At 32.2% G+C, this 18,777-nt stretch overlaps 2 protein-coding genes across 2 annotated transcripts; both read left to right on the forward strand.

Moving 5' to 3' along the window:
* The first annotated feature begins 8,723 nt into the window (after positions 1 to 8,723).
* On the forward strand, positions 8,724 to 14,472 carry LOC115995010 (sugar transport protein 13). The gene is made up of 5 exons (XM_031119405.1): positions 8,724 to 8,990; positions 9,934 to 10,253; positions 11,771 to 11,895; positions 12,975 to 13,266; positions 13,567 to 14,472. The coding sequence occupies exons 1-5, from the start codon at positions 8,858 to 8,860 to the stop codon at positions 14,278 to 14,280; spliced, it is 1,584 nt and encodes a 527-aa protein (XP_030975265.1). The 5' UTR covers positions 8,724 to 8,857; the 3' UTR covers positions 14,281 to 14,472.
* A 1,841-nt stretch (positions 14,473 to 16,313) lies between these two features.
* Positions 16,314 to 18,633, forward strand: LOC115995192 (mavicyanin-like). The gene is made up of 2 exons (XM_031119651.1): positions 16,314 to 16,652; positions 18,090 to 18,633. The coding sequence occupies exons 1-2, from the start codon at positions 16,484 to 16,486 to the stop codon at positions 18,473 to 18,475; spliced, it is 555 nt and encodes a 184-aa protein (XP_030975511.1). The 5' UTR covers positions 16,314 to 16,483; the 3' UTR covers positions 18,476 to 18,633.
* The last annotated feature ends 144 nt before the right edge of the window (positions 18,634 to 18,777 follow it).

Consider the following 18,777-nt stretch of genomic DNA (forward strand, 5'->3'; position numbering starts at 1 on the left):
AGTCCCAATCTAGGCCCAAGGCATAAAATATAGTGGATTCCTTGGATCTTCACCGATAGCTTTTAGGCCATGCATCAAGCCCATCGTCGAGTTTCGGTTTAGACCCTCCAACCCAACATAAATCTCATTTATCGGAAATGAAACTTTTTTTCCCCTGACAGAATAGTTAAAAGACTGAAAAAAAGAAAGAAGAGTAAAATTAGAGGATTGAATTAAAACCAAACTAAGGTTAGAGGGGTAAATTTTAATTTAGCATATTAAGTATTATGTTTGGTAAATGTTTTATTTATGTTATTAAATATCAATTTTTGTATATTTTAAATTAGGTGTGGGGCAAAGCCCTATGAGGCAAAGTGAGGTAGGATTTCACAGGGTAAAAACATGGTGGTGCAATAATAGAGCAGGGTAATGCCCCTATGGGGGTGGGGACACGAGTAAGGCACCCTTGATCCAGATCTTCCTTGCCCCAATGTCATCCCTAATTTTATGTACTTTAATCATATCTAAGATTGTATTTTTGTCATTAAGAGTGAAGTAAATAGATAATATTACGATAAACTGTTATATTAGTTTTTGAATAAATCATATATACTTGTAGTAGATAGGAATGTGTTTATTTTAAATTTGAATGTTGTGTTTACTTTGTAAATTCTTCTATTTATATGACGTAATATTAAATAATAGCGCAAAAAATAAAAATAAATAAGTAAATAAACCTTATTATTAAGTGAAATTTCACTTTAAAAATTGGTTTCCCTAAAAAAAAAAAAAAACCACTTTTGTTTTATAAAATGATTTTGATCAAGAGTTCAATAACTTGGCGGCATTTCCTAGTTAAGTTATCCTACTTAGAAGAATGTAGTTTTGAATCTGAGGCAAACTGAGACCGGCTAGATAGATTGAATCAAAGATTTAACCTAATGATAGGATGAATAGTTTAGGAACGCTACTAAACCGGAGGTAGCAGATGTCACTCAACGCGACCAAATCACACACTTGATTGTTAGGAAAAATCACTCAACTCTAAAGCAAGGACACTTGCAAATGATTTTCTAAATAGAAACTTTTTTTTTCTATGATTATAGGTGAATACATTGCATGTGAAATAAATGTCTACATTAAATGCTTGATAACTTTCAATGCAAATGACAACTCCTTAAATTAACTTTACATCATCCTATGATCAGATTTATTAGGCTGGAACAATTACTAACAAAACTTATAATTAACCTTGACTAAATAATAAAGATAAATAAAAGATAGATGGACTAATAAATAAATGACACAAATTGCCTATATAACTGCCACATAAGTTGTCATTATGCTCCTGCATCAAAATCCCTTTCCCTCACTTATAATTGCCCGTCGAACCCACTGACTTTGTTAGTTGGCTTTTGATATATTTTTCTTTCTTTTTTATAGTTTGTTTTGATTCCTGGGTTGCATGCCACTGTGTTTGGCTATCTATGTACGACCTCCAGGCATTGGGACGTGTACCTTTCTTTCTTTTTTAATAATATACTTCTATCTTTTCTGTCAAAAAAAGAAAAATTGTAAGGTAAAAAAAGTGATTTTGTTTATTTGCGAGGTGCCACGCATGTAAACATTCAAGAGCATGTTCGTTTATGTGGTGCCACACATAACAAATTCAGTTCTGACCTTATAGCCATTGGTCAACTAGCTAGCATTCGTCAATTTCTTGTGAGGTTATTCAAGGGTCAAGGCACAAGGTGGTGAGTGCAATAATTTCTCAACCCTTTAGCTCTTGAAATATGTTAGTTTTGCGAAATCTTGTGGCAAGAAACAAGCTATCATGCAGAGAGTTACAAAAATATTCGGCATGGTTTTCGTGTCAAATTGTTGATAGGTTATACTTTTGCTCCAATTTTTTCTTTGTCAACCAACGAAAGTCGAAACCCCATCTTATTTGGGGCCTGAAAGTCGAAATCACAACTCCTCCGCACGTATCCTTTGCCTTGGCGGCTTACCTAGGCTTGACCCGTCTCAAAATATTGTGTGCTGTGCATGAAATACAATAAAGATCAAAGTTCGATGAAAGTTCCATCCTTTGGGCTGCGAAGTGTGAACCCTGCACATTCTTGTCCATACATAAATACTTTCCTTTTTCTTTCTTTAAAGTTCAGTTTCCTCGTGAATGACAAAAGGTTCTGTACCAATGTTTGATTGTTTTCTTCTCATCTTATCCAAAAGGACAAAACTCTATAATCAAACTCGATGTGCAATATGCTATTGCTAGCTACCGTTGTTTTTGGACGTTGAAAAATATGGTCAATTTTGGTGCCTCCAAAGTCCAAATCACACATTGGCTTCATGTATATGTGTGTGGACATACGTGGACGTACGTGTGTGATACTGATGTGAATTGATTAATGATATTTGTAAACTTCAGTACAGTTACAAAAATCTACGGTTGCTGAGTTGGTCAATAGAAAACAAAAGTCGACGGTGGTTGTGGTAGAATTTGCAGCCATTTGGAATTTAAAAAATTGTTGTAAATTCAACTATTTTCTATATTAAAAAATTTATTTGATAGTGATGAGTTAGGAAACAAAAAGCAAGTGGAACACATCCAAGATAATTAAAAAAAAAAAAAAAACAAGAGGACATGAAAATTCAAGTTCAAAATATTAAAAAATAATTGTCAGTGAAAATCAAATACATTGTAAAAGGAAGTCTTACGGTATTATCATCAAGTTATTTACTTAAAAAAAATTATTATCATATAATTTACTTATGAGTTATGACCTTTATTTCTTCTTTTAATCAATATTATTACTGCCCATATTTGTCTGTTTGTCTCAAAACCTTTTACTCTTTGCTTTTTGTATTATTGTTTTTTAATTCATTTAACAAAAATAACTTTTAATTTTTTTTCTTCACACATTTAACATAAAAGCTATCAAAAAGAAAAACGCTCATATTTTATTGGCATTTTTTTTTTCTTTCCCTATTTTTTTCAATAGGTTGAATTCAATAGATTATGAATGGATAATGGAATTCAATTTCTCTACAATCATGAATTGATGATAAAAGTGCATATTGTAAATGGTCGGCGTGAAGAGTTTCAAGTCATATTCTGTTTGAGATCGAGACTCCAGTTGTCCAGAAAAGAACAAGATGATGATCACATGTTTTAGGTGAAAGGTCACGTGTAAAACAAAGGACATGTTCTTTAATTTATAATAATACGCCAAACTATCAGATTTTGAATGCTCAACTTGGCCTACTAGTTTATGGAACAAAAAATAGCTGCCAGCCTGCCACCTTAAATCATTTCCTATTAAAAAAAAATCTGAAATCATTTTCATATATTTTTTTTTAAAATCTTTAATCATTTTCAATAATACATAAAAATACCCATTTTTGAGAATTGAGAGGAAAAAAAATATTTAAAAAAAAAAGAAAAAGAAAAAGAAAAAGGTAAGAGCACCTCTAATATTATATAGTTAATTCTACACATGTTAAATTCTGGATAGTGTCATCGACAAATCAGCATGACCATCACTTAATAATTTAATATAGTAAGTGCATTTTCTTTTGATATCGAATTTATATGTCCTTATAAATTTTGCTTGACTAATCCTATAGTATTTTTTCCAATTAAAATTGGGTTAGGTTTATAGGGAATATAATCATATATCCATGATTCTATATAATAAGAGCACTCTCCATTATTTTTTTAATAAAAAATATAAAGAAGAATCATACTCAATATTTTCTTTTAGGTAGAATAGGGGTGGAAATTTGGAAACAATGCTAAAGGATCATATTTTTTTGATGATTGCTTAACTTCTCTGTCAATAAGGTCTTTTCTTGTTCATTTTTTTGTCAGCTCCCAGTAAACTTGGCAATCACTTACACGTTCTTCTAGGAAAGTTATAGTGATGGACTGATGGCTTCTTGGAAAGGAACTTGGAAAGTTATAGTGCTCAATTATTTGTGTTGTTTGAGTTGGAGCTTCCACAAATTATTTGACCTCTCATGAATTTTCCTGTACCGAAGTGGATATTGAATCATGTGAATTTGACGATCATTGCATATTCCATTTTTTTGGAGGGGCCAAAATTCCTAGAGTGCATAATTACAACTAAGTCGAGACCGTAACTCAAAAAAGGTGGCTGTTACTTTTCTTTTGATTCTAGTGGTGGTGAACTGACTTGCAATGTATCACCCAACTTGGCTTGATGGAAAGGTTTTTTTTTTTTTTTTTTAGATTAATTGATTGACCTAAGTAAAAATAGTAGCTAGCAATAGTTCCTTGTATTAACTTGTATTTCACTACCTGACCCAGAATTTTTTTTATTCTTATTTTTAACTTTCATTCTTATTTATTCGTATATGCTCTCTAGTGTAAATCAACTTTTTTTTGTCCATTTTTTTATCAGTATATTCATTAGTTTTTTTTTTCTTTATTCAAGAATTTATAAGATAGATGGGATTATGAATTAGAAGATAACTATATGCAATTATAGCATAAGGAAAAAGTTTGATAGATGGGATTATGGGTTAGAAGATAACTTTATACAATTATAGCATAAGGAAAAAGTTTTGGATGTAAACTAGTTTGGAGTGATTTTGTTCCAATACATGATGTGGCAATTAAAAACACTATTTATGTGTAGCTTTAGTCACATGAAGTTTTTAATGAGTCATGTGACTTATTTGAATAATAAACATAGATAGTTTTATTATCATGTGTTTTGGTTTGATTTATCTGTTGAGTTTATTTGGTTATATACAACAATGTCAAGTCTTACATATTTTTAAGAATAATTATACTTTTACTCAAGTTAAGCAAACAAGGATAAGGAAGCTCCAAATGGTTTGGACTATCTATGAATATTATTTACACAAGTCACATGACTCATTAAAAAAATTATATGACTAATACTACATATGAATAATCTCTTTAATCGTTACATCATAGATTCAAGTAATATGGCTCCAAATTGTTTGAAACCAAAATTTTTACAACAAATAAACACAAGAGCCTTTTAACTCAATTGAAACTTATTGGTATTTTCAATTGAATTATCCAAGATTCAAATCCCCATTCCCGATTGTAGTGTTGAATTATTAAGGAATAAAAAGTTAAACAAATAAATATGTCGAATTTTAAATAAATTGATGAATAGACAGGTCAACTGAATGTTATAGTAATTAAATTTATTATAAAGTTTTCTGTCAATAATAAAATGATATTATGGTTCAATTTTTTTACTCTTAAAAAGTCCATTCCAATAAGGCAAAACACACACACACACACACAAGGCAATGGGATGGCAATGATATATGATGATGATGATGATTACCAAATTAATTGTTTTATGAAAAATAATAATAATAGTAATTGAGGAAGAGAGAAATTGAATTTTAGATAATTGGTTGTAAATATTAGAAAGTAACAACTTAGCTACAACTTTGAAGCTTCTCAAAAAAGGATTTTTTTTTTTTAATGAAAATCTTATCTGGATGACCATGTTTGAAATAAGTAAGATGTAAGTTATTGTGGGTTGGTGTACGTGTAACTGATGAATCCACCTACAAACCTTAAAAGCGTGTTGTTTTTTTTAGTGTTTATCCTTTTATCTACTCAGATAAAGGGAAACAAAAAAAAGTCATATAATTTAATTACTACTTACAATGTTCTTAAACATTGCCACCAGTTGGCATTGGTTGGGTTACCTTTTTTTCCTGAACAGACCATAATTGTCTTAGCTTCCCTAAAGTCTCAGAAACTGCACTTTTTTTAAGTACCAGTTTAATTTTCTTGCCATAAATTAATAACAATGGATAATTGGGCCATAGTTTTGTACACGTCATAAATCCTTTTGTGGTTGACTTTATTAGTTGATTTGTTTCACACCTCCTTTCCAATAAATAACAATTATCTTCAACCGACATCAATTTTCCACAATTACGTACCATTAATTTAATCTAAAAAAAGCCAGAGTTTAGCAATACAAATTCGTAGCAGATTCCTCCAAAGTACATTTAAAAATTAAAACCACACTAAAAAGAAGTGGATAATGATCTCAATTATATACTCACCAACTTGAAAATTCTTCACAATTACAGAAATTACTTCCTCCTTCGATAAGATACAACCAGAAAAATAAAAAGTTGTACCTAATCTTACTCCCAAATTTTATATTATTTTAATTTTTTTTTGGAGAGACTTACAAGATACCATATTCTCAATAAATACAAAGAAAAAATAGCACTTCCCCCTTTTATCTATAAACTTATGAAGTGATGCACAATTTTCCTCTAAACTATAAAATCAAGCAATGTTCCTCCTTCACTAATGAAAATTAGCAAATACCCCCTTAATTTAGTTAAACTGTTAATCCATAATGAAATCTTTTGATGTTTATAGTATTTCACAATAAAATCACTAAAATGCATTTGAGGCAAATTGAAATAACCTAGTAGTTAAAGGAGGGAAAGTTTAAATGACTGAATAGGTAAAGGTTGAAAGTGTAATTTACCTTATTTTTAATATGTTTAAATACCATAAGGTCTTTCTTATAAAACTTCTTGTACTTACACACCCTGTTAGAATATTGCCACATCATATTTTCTTTAAATGAAATAATAAATGACTTCAAAAATAAACACAATCATAATAGTTACCTCTTAACAAGTATCATAGTTACCAACTTTGATATTTAGAAAAAAAAGAATTTTAAAATATTCAACAAAAATGTAATATCATATTCAACAAAAGTAAGCATAGCTTAAAAAGTAAAAAGCAAATGGCAAAGCATAAGTGCTATATATCTTAGATGCAACGCATTAAGTTTTCTAATCAAAATCCAACACATTAAGTTTTATATTAAGGCCCAAAGCCTGAGTCAAGGAGAAATATTGCCGAGAACGCACAATGAAAGTCCAAAAAAGGCCCAAGGATATGGCCGAGGACGATCTCATGCTCGGCATCCCATAGAGCCCCTAAAAGAAAGGACGAGCACAGTGCAGGAGCGGCCCAAGTAAAAAGCTGTCAATATTGCAATAAAGAACTTTGCGTCTGACATGTCCATGCTCTTCAGCTTTTACAACCACCCCCAATCACTCTAGATATGGGCTGATAAGATAAGTCTCGACTCCAGAAAGTTGAGCTTACACGTGGACACTAGAGGGAGGGTAAATGCTAGTATAAAAGGAAAGAGAAGCAAGAGAGGGGGGGGGGAAGTGGTCTCCCGAACCATGGAGTCCTAAAAAAGGAGGATAATAAGAGCACGAAACTCCATAAACTCCTCGAACGAGGTTCAATGATCGGAGCCACCCAAGCCGTACCGGGAAAAGATCTAGTCAGATACGCCAAGTTCTCCCTCATGAATGTTATCATGAAAACAACGGCCAACCATTATTTGGTGACCAAGGCCTAGCCTTTCAAACCCACGCTCTACAAATTATATTGTTTGGGCCTTTAATGTACGAACCCAATACCATCTTGGGGTTGTTACAAATTGAGTCCCTACAGTTGCATTAATTTAATTATTCTTAGAAATGATAATATTGTTTGTATTATATTGGTGAATAAAACTAGGTGTTCAAATTTAATTAAAAAAAACCTAATGTATTGCACCCTACTTACTTTTTCCAAAAAAAAAAGCTACCGTACTTAGGTTTTACCCTTCAACAAAAATATATTTATATGAAAGTTGATAATTATGACACTTATTTATTATGATTATTTATTTATGAAGTTATTTATTACATCACTTAAAAAAAATAGGATGGGATAAGAAATGTAGAGTGTAAATATGGAAAGTTTTTATAAGAAATCCTTATCACTACTACATTCTATCTAAATTATTGGCCTTGTTTAGAAAATTCAACTTTTTAAGGAAATATAATTTAATACATTATTTATCAATAAAAAAAGTACAAATTTCCAAAATTATCCTTATTAATTTAAACTTTAATGAAAGAATAATACTAACTTTTTAAATTAAGGGTCTGATTAGATACTGTTTATTTTGTTGAAAATTGAAAACTGAAAACAAAAAAAAAAAAAAAATAAAAAGTTACTGTTCACGCGTTTGGCATTGTTTGTAAGCCTAAAATCACTGTTTATGGACAATGAACAGTGCTAGGCGCGTGTCCAGGAAAAAAAAAAAAAAAAACGTGGAAAACGCAAATGCCATTTCATCTGTATCCAAACCGCACCTAAGTAAGAGTAATGTTACAGCCACAAAAACTATTTTATAATATTTTTACAAATTATTAATATAATCAGCTTCTTATTGATTTTCATCTATACTTATAATTAACATCATTTTTTCATTTACCAATAATTACTTACCACATCAATAGTTTGTAAAATTAGAATACTTCATTTTAGGACATCCTAAAAATAAAATAAAATAAAGGACCAACCATTTAAAAACTGAAGTAGTAGTACTTAAACATATTAAAAAAAAATTCTCTCAAAAAAATTTGCGTATTATTCTTATAGTAAAAACATAATTGTGTGTTATCCCAAAAAAAAAAAAAAAAAAAAAAAAAAGACCGAAAATTAGTTAAGGGGGGTTGACTAGTCAGCCCCAAGCCCCCCAACTAAGAATATAGTCACCCATTGGAAACTGCCACGTCGAAAGATCAAACGGTGGTGCCCACTAAATATGGAAGCATCATCCACTTTCTCTGTTCACTTTTTCCTCTATATAAAGAGCTACAAGTCCTCTGTCATTAACACACACAAATAGTCCATTTCGTATTTCACTCCATAGTCCTAAACTCCATTCTTCTTCTTCTTTTCTCTAAACCTTTGTTTGATTGGATTAGTCCAAAACAAACCATTTGATATATAACACGGACATACACAACCATGGCCGGAGGATTCGGTCCAACAGGTGGTGGCGCCACGGAGTTTGAGGCCAAGATCACACCTATTGTCATCATTTCCTGCATAATGGCCGCCACCGGTGGCCTCATGTTTGGTTACGATGTTGGTGTTTCTGGTAATTATAATTACCTTTCCATTTATTACTATACCCCTTTTTTTTTTTTTTTGGTATACAAAACTTTTCGAGTATTTAACTATATATTTTTTGCGTTCTTGCAAAGTCCCATATATATAATATATAATATTAGATCTTGTTGAATACGTGTTTAGGGAGATTAGAACTTTTTTTTTTCCTTAAAATATGGCTTTTTGAGAGACAAGAAATTGCTTTGCTCGGTGTTCCCAAGAACCAAGCAAAGACACTTTCATGAAGATCTATCAGTTACATGAGTAACCTACATACATATATTTATTTTTGTATGAAGAAAATAACTGATGAAAAACTTGTATTTGTTAATTTGTTTGGCTTTTTCTTTTAGAGATTACTTTAAGAAAACAATTCATTCTTGTTTTGTATGAAAAATCATGTATATGTTTTTAGTGAGAGTTTTTAGTTTTAAATTTTTTTTTTTTAAAACCTCCACTTTCTGAGGACTGAGGTGTGATCTTACTCAATTAGATCACATTTAAGATCTGATAACTTTTTCTTTTTTCCTTTAACATGAGAGTTTGGTGAGCTTATTAATTACCCAAAAAAGAAGAAAAATAAAAATGTTTTATCCAATCTTTTGGGTTTTGAATCTGTGACTAAATACAGAAAGTGGGTGATGCAAAAGTAAAAGCTTTTTTCTCTCCCGCCAAAGTGGGAAACAGAGCAATAGTTTTTTTCTCAACAAGGAAAGAGGGTATTTTGGGAATTTCACATAGTTATTCATCATGAAGGTCGTTGACCCATTTTTTGTTTGCTTTTCAATCTGAGCATAATGACCAATTGAATTTTGTTGTTACCAAAAGCCTGTAACCTGTGTACCATGTGCTCAATTTTCACGTTCTTCCTAAAATTACATTTATACCCTTCTCAATTATCACTAATTTTTTTTATTGTTAATTTGATGTAGGTGGTGTTACTTCTATGCCTGACTTCTTGAAAAAGTTTTTCCCAGTGGTTTATGAGAATACTCTGAAAGAAGAGGACAGTAATTACTGCAAATATGATAATCAAAATTTGCAATTGTTCACATCATCGTTGTACCTTGCTGGTTTAACGGCGACGTTTTTCGCGTCCTACACGACGCGAAAGCTGGGCCGTAGGATAACCATGTTGATTGCTGGGGTTTTCTTCTTAATTGGGACTGCTTTTAATGCTGCGGCCCAAGATCTAGCCATGCTCATTGTTGGTAGAATCTTGCTTGGTTGTGGAGTTGGTTTTGCTAATCAGGTTTGTTTGATAACCTATTTACTATGTTATATATAATAAAGCTTTATTATAAAGTATAGTATGTTTTTACCATAAACTTGCATGTCATCGTTGCATTAGATACAATGAAATACAATTGCTTTTATGTTGTTCAGGTACTAAATTGATTTTTTTTTTTTAGGGATTACAAACAATTATTTTAAGTTTATCGAGAACTAAATATAATCTCTTTAAACTTTAAGGACTAAACCTTGGAATTTTTTAAATAAAAAAAAAAAAAATTATGCCAAGGCAATTTTAGAAGGAGGTATGCTCATGGGGCAAGGCAAAATATGGACTTAATTATCAACGTCATTTTCTCAAGTGTCAACCATAATATTCTTTAAATTGTATATATATGATGATGATGACTTGGTGATATATAATAACTTTATGTGGGTTAGGCAGTTTTGGAAGTTAGGAGTCAAATACAGGCTTATTTAATACTGTTGTAGTCTCTCTTCAAAAAAAAAAAAATACTGTTGTAGTCTTGTGTAATTCTTTTCTTTGAAGAAATATATACAAAAATTAAAAATTAAAAATTAAAAAAGAAAGAAGAAAAATAAAGTTTCAATAGAGAAAAGGAGGGCCAATGCTTTGGTGGGGATAATTACCCACGAGCTGCCTCAACAATTGGATTAAACACATGCTCATGATCAATAAGCTAGGAGCTACGAAAGTCATGTTTTCTTTTTGTAAACGCAAGTCATAATCATCCACAAGTTTTTCCAACTCTTTTTTGCTTTATATGTTACATATATATTCTAGCACATGAGGTCAAGATAAAGACTTTGTGGTATCTTTTCCAGTGGCTATTGCTTAAGAAACAATACATAATAAATATCATTTTCTTGGATTCATACTGAGAAAGCCGAGTCCAAACAAAGACTAAACCCCAGTTTGTTTGTATCTTCCTTTTATGCTATAGAAATCAATTTTCTTTTGTAAAGTCCTTGGTTTTTTATGTGAAATAACGTGACGTTTTGGACCCTTTTTTTCCTTCTAACTTTCTTGTCTTCGCTTGTGTTTGGCATGTATTTTTGAATACTCTAAATCTTATCTTTTATGATTATTAATTTGGACCTTAACTTCAACTGTCTACTTAGGCCGTATAGCTGGGGCACGTAGAAATTGATCCTAATTTGATTCTGTAGGTGACAAATTATATGTATGTTATGAACTATGACAAATAATTGCTTTATTAGTAGTGCGATACCATTCTTAAAATTTGAAAAATAAATAAATAAAAATGCAAGTTGTCATGTATTCACAAACATGCTTGGACTACCAATATAATTTAATTGTTTTCGGTAGAAATTTTAATTGCCAGGAGGTAGAAGGAATCTAATTTAAGTAATGAAATTAAAAATTCAAGTTGACCCTTAAATTATAATTGAAGGTCCAGGGCATGTGCAAGCTAAAGAAGGGCCAGGTGAATTTGTTGAATTTCTTCATAAATTATTGCTCTAATAAGTTGCAACATTTTCAATGTGTAACAGGCAGTTCCAGTGTTTCTTTCTGAGATTGCACCAACAAGGATACGAGGAGGATTGAACATTTTATTTCAACTCAATGTCACAATCGGCATTCTCTTTGCCAACCTTGTCAATTACGGCACAAACAAGTAAGTCTAATTCTCATTCATAAAAAAACAGAAAAATATTGCCCCAGATTTTGACATTATATTATGCCTAGAATGAAGTTATTATTGGTAGTAAAATAATAAGATTCCTTTACATATAAAAATTATGTTTAAACAACCAACTTTGGCCGTTGTTCAAATAATTTAGCCGTTATGAGTGTACACACTACACGTACCCCTTAGCTTAGATCACTTATCAATGGTCAATATTGAATAAACGACAATAATGCAATAAATCAATTCAAATTTGAAGGTTACTTTGACTTCTCTTCCTCGGTTAGCTCACCAAAACGATTCCTTGACCATTGAAATTGAGATTTCAGCTGCAATATCTTATGGTCAATGAATGCACTGCCGACATATCAAAAGAAGTGTGTTTATTTTGAACCTTAAGGACAAAAGCTTGTATTTTGGATGAATTATAGAACTAGATAATCTTTAACACTGATGATTGGTCACTACTTTTCCCCTAATTTCTTTCCTAAAAAGATTGTTTAATCTAATTTTCATGAGGGTCAAGTTATTGAGCCATCAAACATTGCTGTAAGCACAAGAATCGTATTAATTAGAAATATCTACTCCCCATATATTCAAATATACCATTAATTGACTTGTCAGACAAAATTATAGTATAGGAATAGTTTCATTATTCTTGGTATACGGAATAGGTATATAACTTGAGTATGTGGCTAAACATTTATGGTAGTAAATTAACTTTAAAATGATTACTAATGATAATTTTTTTTTTAAAAAAAACCTTAAAATGGCTTTAATTTGCATTTAGAAATGCTCGTTTTTGTAATGCCTTATATCCCATACTCTATTCTCATTGCCGTGCATTTACTTATGTGACAATTAGTCCATAACTTCCCAAATGGTCTCCTTTTAGAAGATGAATTTGTAATTTTGTATGTGCAATTTTTGTGCGCAACAATTCAAAGGGAGACAGAACTGAACCCTTAATAATTTATACCAACATTTTTTTATATGATGTTTTGCTTCCAAATGTTTTTCCATGCAACACTCATTTAATGTTTTTCCATATATATATGCAACTACAGAATCAAAGGGGGTTGGGGTTGGAGACTGTCACTGGGTCTGGCTGGCATTCCTGCATTACTCCTAACCGTGGGGGCTCTCTTCGTGGTAGATACTCCTAACAGTCTCATAGAACGTGGTCACTTGGATGAAGGAAAAGCTGTGCTTAAAAGAATCCGAGGCACTGACAACGTCGAACCTGAATACTTGGAGCTTGTTGAGGCAAGCCGTGTGGCTAAAGCAGTCAAGCACCCCTTCAGGAATCTCCTCCAGCGTAAAAATCGTCCCCAGCTTATCATTGCAGTAGCTTTGCAGGTCAGCTCCCATTTCTCACTTTAAATTATGTATTGTACATGTATATTTAATTTCAAGTAGAACTTCGGTACAGTTACTTAAATGTCATACTAAAAATTTCTCAATTAAAATTTAAAAGTCAGTCGCATGATTGCATTGACCAATTCTCCCGAGTATTCAATCATGTGGTTCATAAGTTCATTGGTTATTGTAATCATGTGATTGATTTTAATCGTAGAACCTAAGTTACATTGCAACATGAATTATATTTACGTGTCCTACTAATTAATGTTCTCTTATTTGAATGTTTAATTGCAACAGATCTTCCAGCAATTCACTGGCATCAACGCAATCATGTTTTATGCTCCAGTGCTATTCAACACTCTTGGATTTGGTGGTGATGCATCCCTATACTCATCTGTGATAACAGGAGCTGTTAATGTCCTCTCCACCATTGTGTCTATCTACTCAGTGGACAAAGTGGGGCGTCGAATGCTCTTATTGGAAGCTGGCGTCCAAATGTTCTTTTCTCAAGTGGTGATAGCAATCATTCTAGGAATTAAGGTTAAGGACCATTCTGATAACCTTGGCAAAGGTTTTGCAGTCCTTGTTGTTGTTCTGGTGTGCACATTTGTATCATCTTTTGCATGGTCTTGGGGACCTCTAGGGTGGCTCATCCCTAGTGAGACATTCCCACTAGAGACTCGTTCAGCAGGACAGAGTGTGACTGTGTGTGTCAACTTGGTCTTCACTTTTGTTATAGCACAAGCTTTCCTCTCAATGCTCTGCCATTTCAAGTTTGGCATCTTTTTGTTCTTCTCTGGCTGGGTTTTCATCATGTCAGTCTTTGTTCTATTTCTGCTCCCGGAGACAAAGAATATCCCAATTGAAGAGATGACTGAGAGAGTGTGGAAAAGGCACTGGTTATGGAAGAGATTTATGGATGATGACGATTATGACAATGTTGCAGCAGTTACCAATGGTGAAAAGAAAAATGGGGTCCATAATGGATTTGATCCTTCTTCACAGCTATAAGTATATTTGGAAATTCCATTACTAGAACGTAGACAATGGCAATATATTATTTTCTACTATTACTTTTTGCTATGGTTTTAGAAGCTTTAGGAATGTATTCCTTTCTCTGGTTTTTATAATCCTTGTATCAAATATGTTTTTAAGATTCTTTTTCTACAAAAAAAGATAAAAATGATTATTGGTTTTTTCACAGTTTCTTCTTCAACTTGTGATTCCTAACTCCTAAGCTTTTTGGAAGCAATAAGATGTGCAATTACTAAATCACATATGTGAATTCAAATCTAACATTTAGTTCAAAATTTAAAGACCATTTATATGTCTAACAGGTAAGAGAACTAGCACCAGCACTAGCAGTATCAAATTGCAATATAAAATGCAGATTTGATACGCAAGTCCATGTAACTTCCAATAGATGAGTGTATTGAGCAAGTTTATACTTCTCCCTTGTATAAAGCAATTCAGCTCAACCAAAATGAAATTTTAGTGGTAGGCAATGTCATCATGGCATTGCCAATAATTTTCTATTGAAGAAGGATGCACACCCCACCAAACCAATACCCCCAAACATTCTTTGCTTTCAAGTCCTTCAACCATGGCCCAAAAAAAGTACATAATGACAATGCAAACAGCACGAGTGCTTAAAGACAACTACAATAATATTATAGTACCAAATATGGATACTTCATTCTCATTAATATGAACACTCATAATCAATGAATTTAGTCCTTTTCACTTAGATCTCAATCTTTTTGTAGTGGTAGTAGCTAGAAGCCGTAAAAGTTTATATTAATTGATTCTTCAAGTAAAAGATAGAAAAAGAATCGCTAAAAAATTAACCCTAAACAAAAATACTCCTCAGAGATACAAATTTCATTTATTTCTCTTTGTTTTGCCCAATCTTAATGGGAGAAAGAGGAAGGGAATTGAACTAGTTCTTTGAGCTTCATTTTAAATTGAAAATGTAACATCATATCTCTTGATTACTAAACTCTGTTAGAATGGGGAGTTTTGATACCATGTTAGAATTGAGAAGGAATTCTCACTACATTAATGTATATAAAATTGTATAAGTGACTATCTTTATACAGGTAGTTATATGAGTGTTAAGGCAAGTAATATGAGTACCATACAAGTATATTACAATGGGCTTGTAGCCCATTGGACTTATGTAATATCATTGACCATTTGCTTGAGAAGGACAAAGGGAATGGAATGGATCTTTAAATGACAATCCATCTAGTCCTTGATTTGGTAGTTTGGTGAGAAGAAATTGAATAGTTAGAGAGAATTTCCATTCTATTCTATTCCCTTTTAAACATTCATTCTCGTATTTTGATGGTATACTCATTACTTCAATGAAATGAAGGTGACATACTAATTTATTTCAAATATAGTAGAAAAATACACCATATTTATTATTATTTCATTCCATTTCATCTTTTCATTAACTCCCAAGCACGCCAATGATTTTTAGGTTAACTGTCACTTTCTTATTTTCAAATGGAGATGTTTAAGGTTTGAATCTCTCTCCACTTCAAAAAAAAAAAAAATAATAATAAAAAATAATAAATAATAAAAATAAAAAGCCTTTCAAACATAAGCGAATTACTGACCATAATTAAGAACATGAAATATATTAGTCAATCAACCAAAAACCCAGTAACAAAAAAGAAAAAAAGAAAAGAAAAGTGAGGAGTACCCAATGGAAAAGTGAAGAATGAAGTGCAAATTCTATAGACTGAATCATGACTGTAATGGAAAATTAAATAACAAAACCTTATGCTATATTTGAAAGTTCACAAGCATTCAGATTTTGTAAATTGAATTGTGTAGTTTGTTAGGTGACAGTGATATCACTCTGTTTTGACGGGAAAATTATTATTTCACCAAACAAAATAAAAACAAAAAGGATGAATGCTCCAAAAGAGTTGCTCAAAATTTTCAAATTAGGACCCAGCCATTGGGCCACAGCCTATAGTCTGTTTTTCACTAAAACAGGTGTTCTTTATAATAAACAAAAAAGTATAGGGGACCAAGTCACCAAACTCCAAAGTGACTTCCTTAAATGTTCCAACCACCATCCTACAAAGCCAGGAGGTCCAAAAGATTTATAAACACACAGCATCTCCAACTCTCACAACCCAACCTCGACCTAAAGAACAAATAGTCAGTCCCTTTCTTCCAGAGCCTACAAAACATACCAATGGCTTTGGTGGAGAGAGTCTTTGTTCTGTTCATGGTGATGGCCTTTGTCCATGTGTCCAATGCAGCTGTGTACAAGGTTGGGGACTCTGCAGGTTGGACCACCATTGGTAACGTAAACTACAAGCAGTGGGCTGCTATTAAGACCTTTGAAGTGGGTGACATTATCCGTAAGTTTTTTCTTTTTCTTCATAATTCATTGTTGAATTCTCTTTTCATGTTGGGTTCTTTGTAGTTTGTGGGAATTGGGTCTTGCTAGTTCCTCTGATAGTTGGATGTTCATTTTTGTCTTATCAAGTCTTCAGCTTTCTTCCCCACAAACGAAAATTTATGGTATAAGATTAAAAAAAAATGTTTTCTTGGTGTGAAATTTCTCTCTATCTAGTAGCTTGTGCCCTGATTTTTCTCAAAATAAGTGTTAAACAAGTTTTTTTACAATTGCTGAAATAGTAAGTACAACATTGTTGTTAATTACTTTCCATTACTTCTTCTTTTTTTGTCCAAATCTCTTGAAAGAACATTGTCTCTTTCCATGGTTGTATTTTGCTTTAGCTTAAAGTGACCTCAATCTATTAGTGAGTGCTCCAGCCACTGCCTAAAATATAGAGTGTAGGCACTACTAGGCATAGTCTAGCCAACATGTCTAATGGTGGTTTCCTCGTTAAAAAAGGAGGAGAGTAATTGCATCACAATTGACACGTGTCCATCATCGTATGGCTAACACTAACAATCACAATAATACGACATCAATGATCAAGCTTTTGTTTGGGTTTCATGATGGGGTCTGCCATATACTGCATGGGCATCTTGGACCCCACATGCATAGGCAGTTTGTTTCCACCAACTCGTCCATACTTTCATGATGATAGCTAGCTTCCACTTTTGAATACAATTATTACTTATTGAGTGACCCACCACCACCGCCACCGGCCCACCACCACCGTCTTTCATTTTTCACCATATTAACTTGTTTGTCTCTGCAATTGTACTGAAAAAAGTGCTACAATTGGGACACTTGTACGATAGAAAATGGATTTTTATTATGAGAAATACTAACTAATGGTTAATAATCTATTTAAAAAAAAATTTCTGAGAAAAGAAAAAATAAAAAAGTAATTAATATTTTGACAATTTTTTTCATTTTCTATAAAAATTGTGTCAAAACTTTCCTAAAATGGATTGTTAACTAAGGAAAATTATTAGGTACTCTCAGAGTACCATAAATATGTATTTCTTCTTTTTACATGAATGATGAGTCCCATTAATTAAATTTATGGTGAGACGTATCATTCATGTGAGAGGAGAGACTATGCATTTATGGGTACTCCGAAAGTACCTAATAATTTTCCATTAACTAATACCCTAAAGACACTATGGACTCTTTTATTAAAGGCCTATCGTAAAATCTAAATTGACATTCTCAAAGAAATTCAAGCATCTACACAAGTAAGGATCCTTAAAGCAAGAGTTTTACATTTGTCAATTGGAAAATGCGCTAAAGTTATTATTAATTTTATTACAAAGTTCTTATAATAGCTGAGCTTTTGGTGTTTAAATGTAACAATTTTTTTTTTTTGGGGGTATATTTTCTATTGATTTTGTATCAGGTTTTGAGTACAATGCACAATTTCACAATGTGATGCGAGTAACACATGCAATGTACAAGACATGTAATACATCAGCACCTATGGCCACTTATACCACTGGAAATGACTCCATTACTATCACCACTCGTGGTCACCACTTCTTTTTCTGTGGTGTACCTGGCCACTGTCAATCTGGACAGAAGGTTGACATTAATGTGCTTCGCAATATTTCAAGTACTGCTTTAACTCCATCTGCATTGGTCACTCCTAAGTCTCCTTCAGCTCCTTCTGTACTTGCTCCTTCTCCTAGTAACGCTGCTCCTCCATTGAATACTCTCAAGGGTGGTTTTGGTATGCTTGGGTTTGCTATGGCATTTCTTGCACTTTTTGCTTCTGGCTCTGCCTAATCAGGAGTGTCTTACTTTGGGTTTTGCGGCCTTTTTGAGAATTTTGTTTTGTTTTTTTTTTTTTTGGAGGGAATTATATAGAATGTAAAAGTATTGTGACTTTTATTGAATAGATCATATACAAACATATATTGAAGATTCATAGAATGTTTCGTTAAGGGTGTGTTTGGATACTGCTTATTTTGCTGAAACTGAAAAATTATTGCTAAAAGTACTGTAGATAAAAATAAAAATTAGTTGAAATAGTACAATAGAGCCTGTAAATAGTACCAAAAAGTGCAGTGGGACCCATGAATAATAGT

This window comes from Quercus lobata, chromosome 6, assembly GCF_001633185.2.
Source record: "Quercus lobata isolate SW786 chromosome 6, ValleyOak3.0 Primary Assembly, whole genome shotgun sequence".
Classification (NCBI taxonomy): domain Eukaryota; kingdom Viridiplantae; phylum Streptophyta; class Magnoliopsida; order Fagales; family Fagaceae; genus Quercus; species Quercus lobata.

Coding starts and splice junctions, on each gene's coding strand:
- LOC115995010 (XM_031119405.1), top strand. CDS start 8,858: ATGGCCGGAGGATTCGGTCCAACAGGTGGTGGCGCCACGGAGTTTGAG. Junction 10,254..11,770: donor GAGTTGGTTTTGCTAATCAG/GTTTGTTTGATA, acceptor AATGTGTAACAG/GCAGTTCCAGTGTTTCTTTC. Junction 13,267..13,566: donor TCATTGCAGTAGCTTTGCAG/GTCAGCTCCCAT, acceptor TAATTGCAACAG/ATCTTCCAGCAATTCACTGG.
- LOC115995192 (XM_031119651.1), top strand. CDS start 16,484: ATGGCTTTGGTGGAGAGAGTCTTTGTTCTGTTCATGGTGATGGCCTTT. Junction 16,653..18,089: donor TGAAGTGGGTGACATTATCC/GTAAGTTTTTTC, acceptor ATTTTGTATCAG/GTTTTGAGTACAATGCACAA.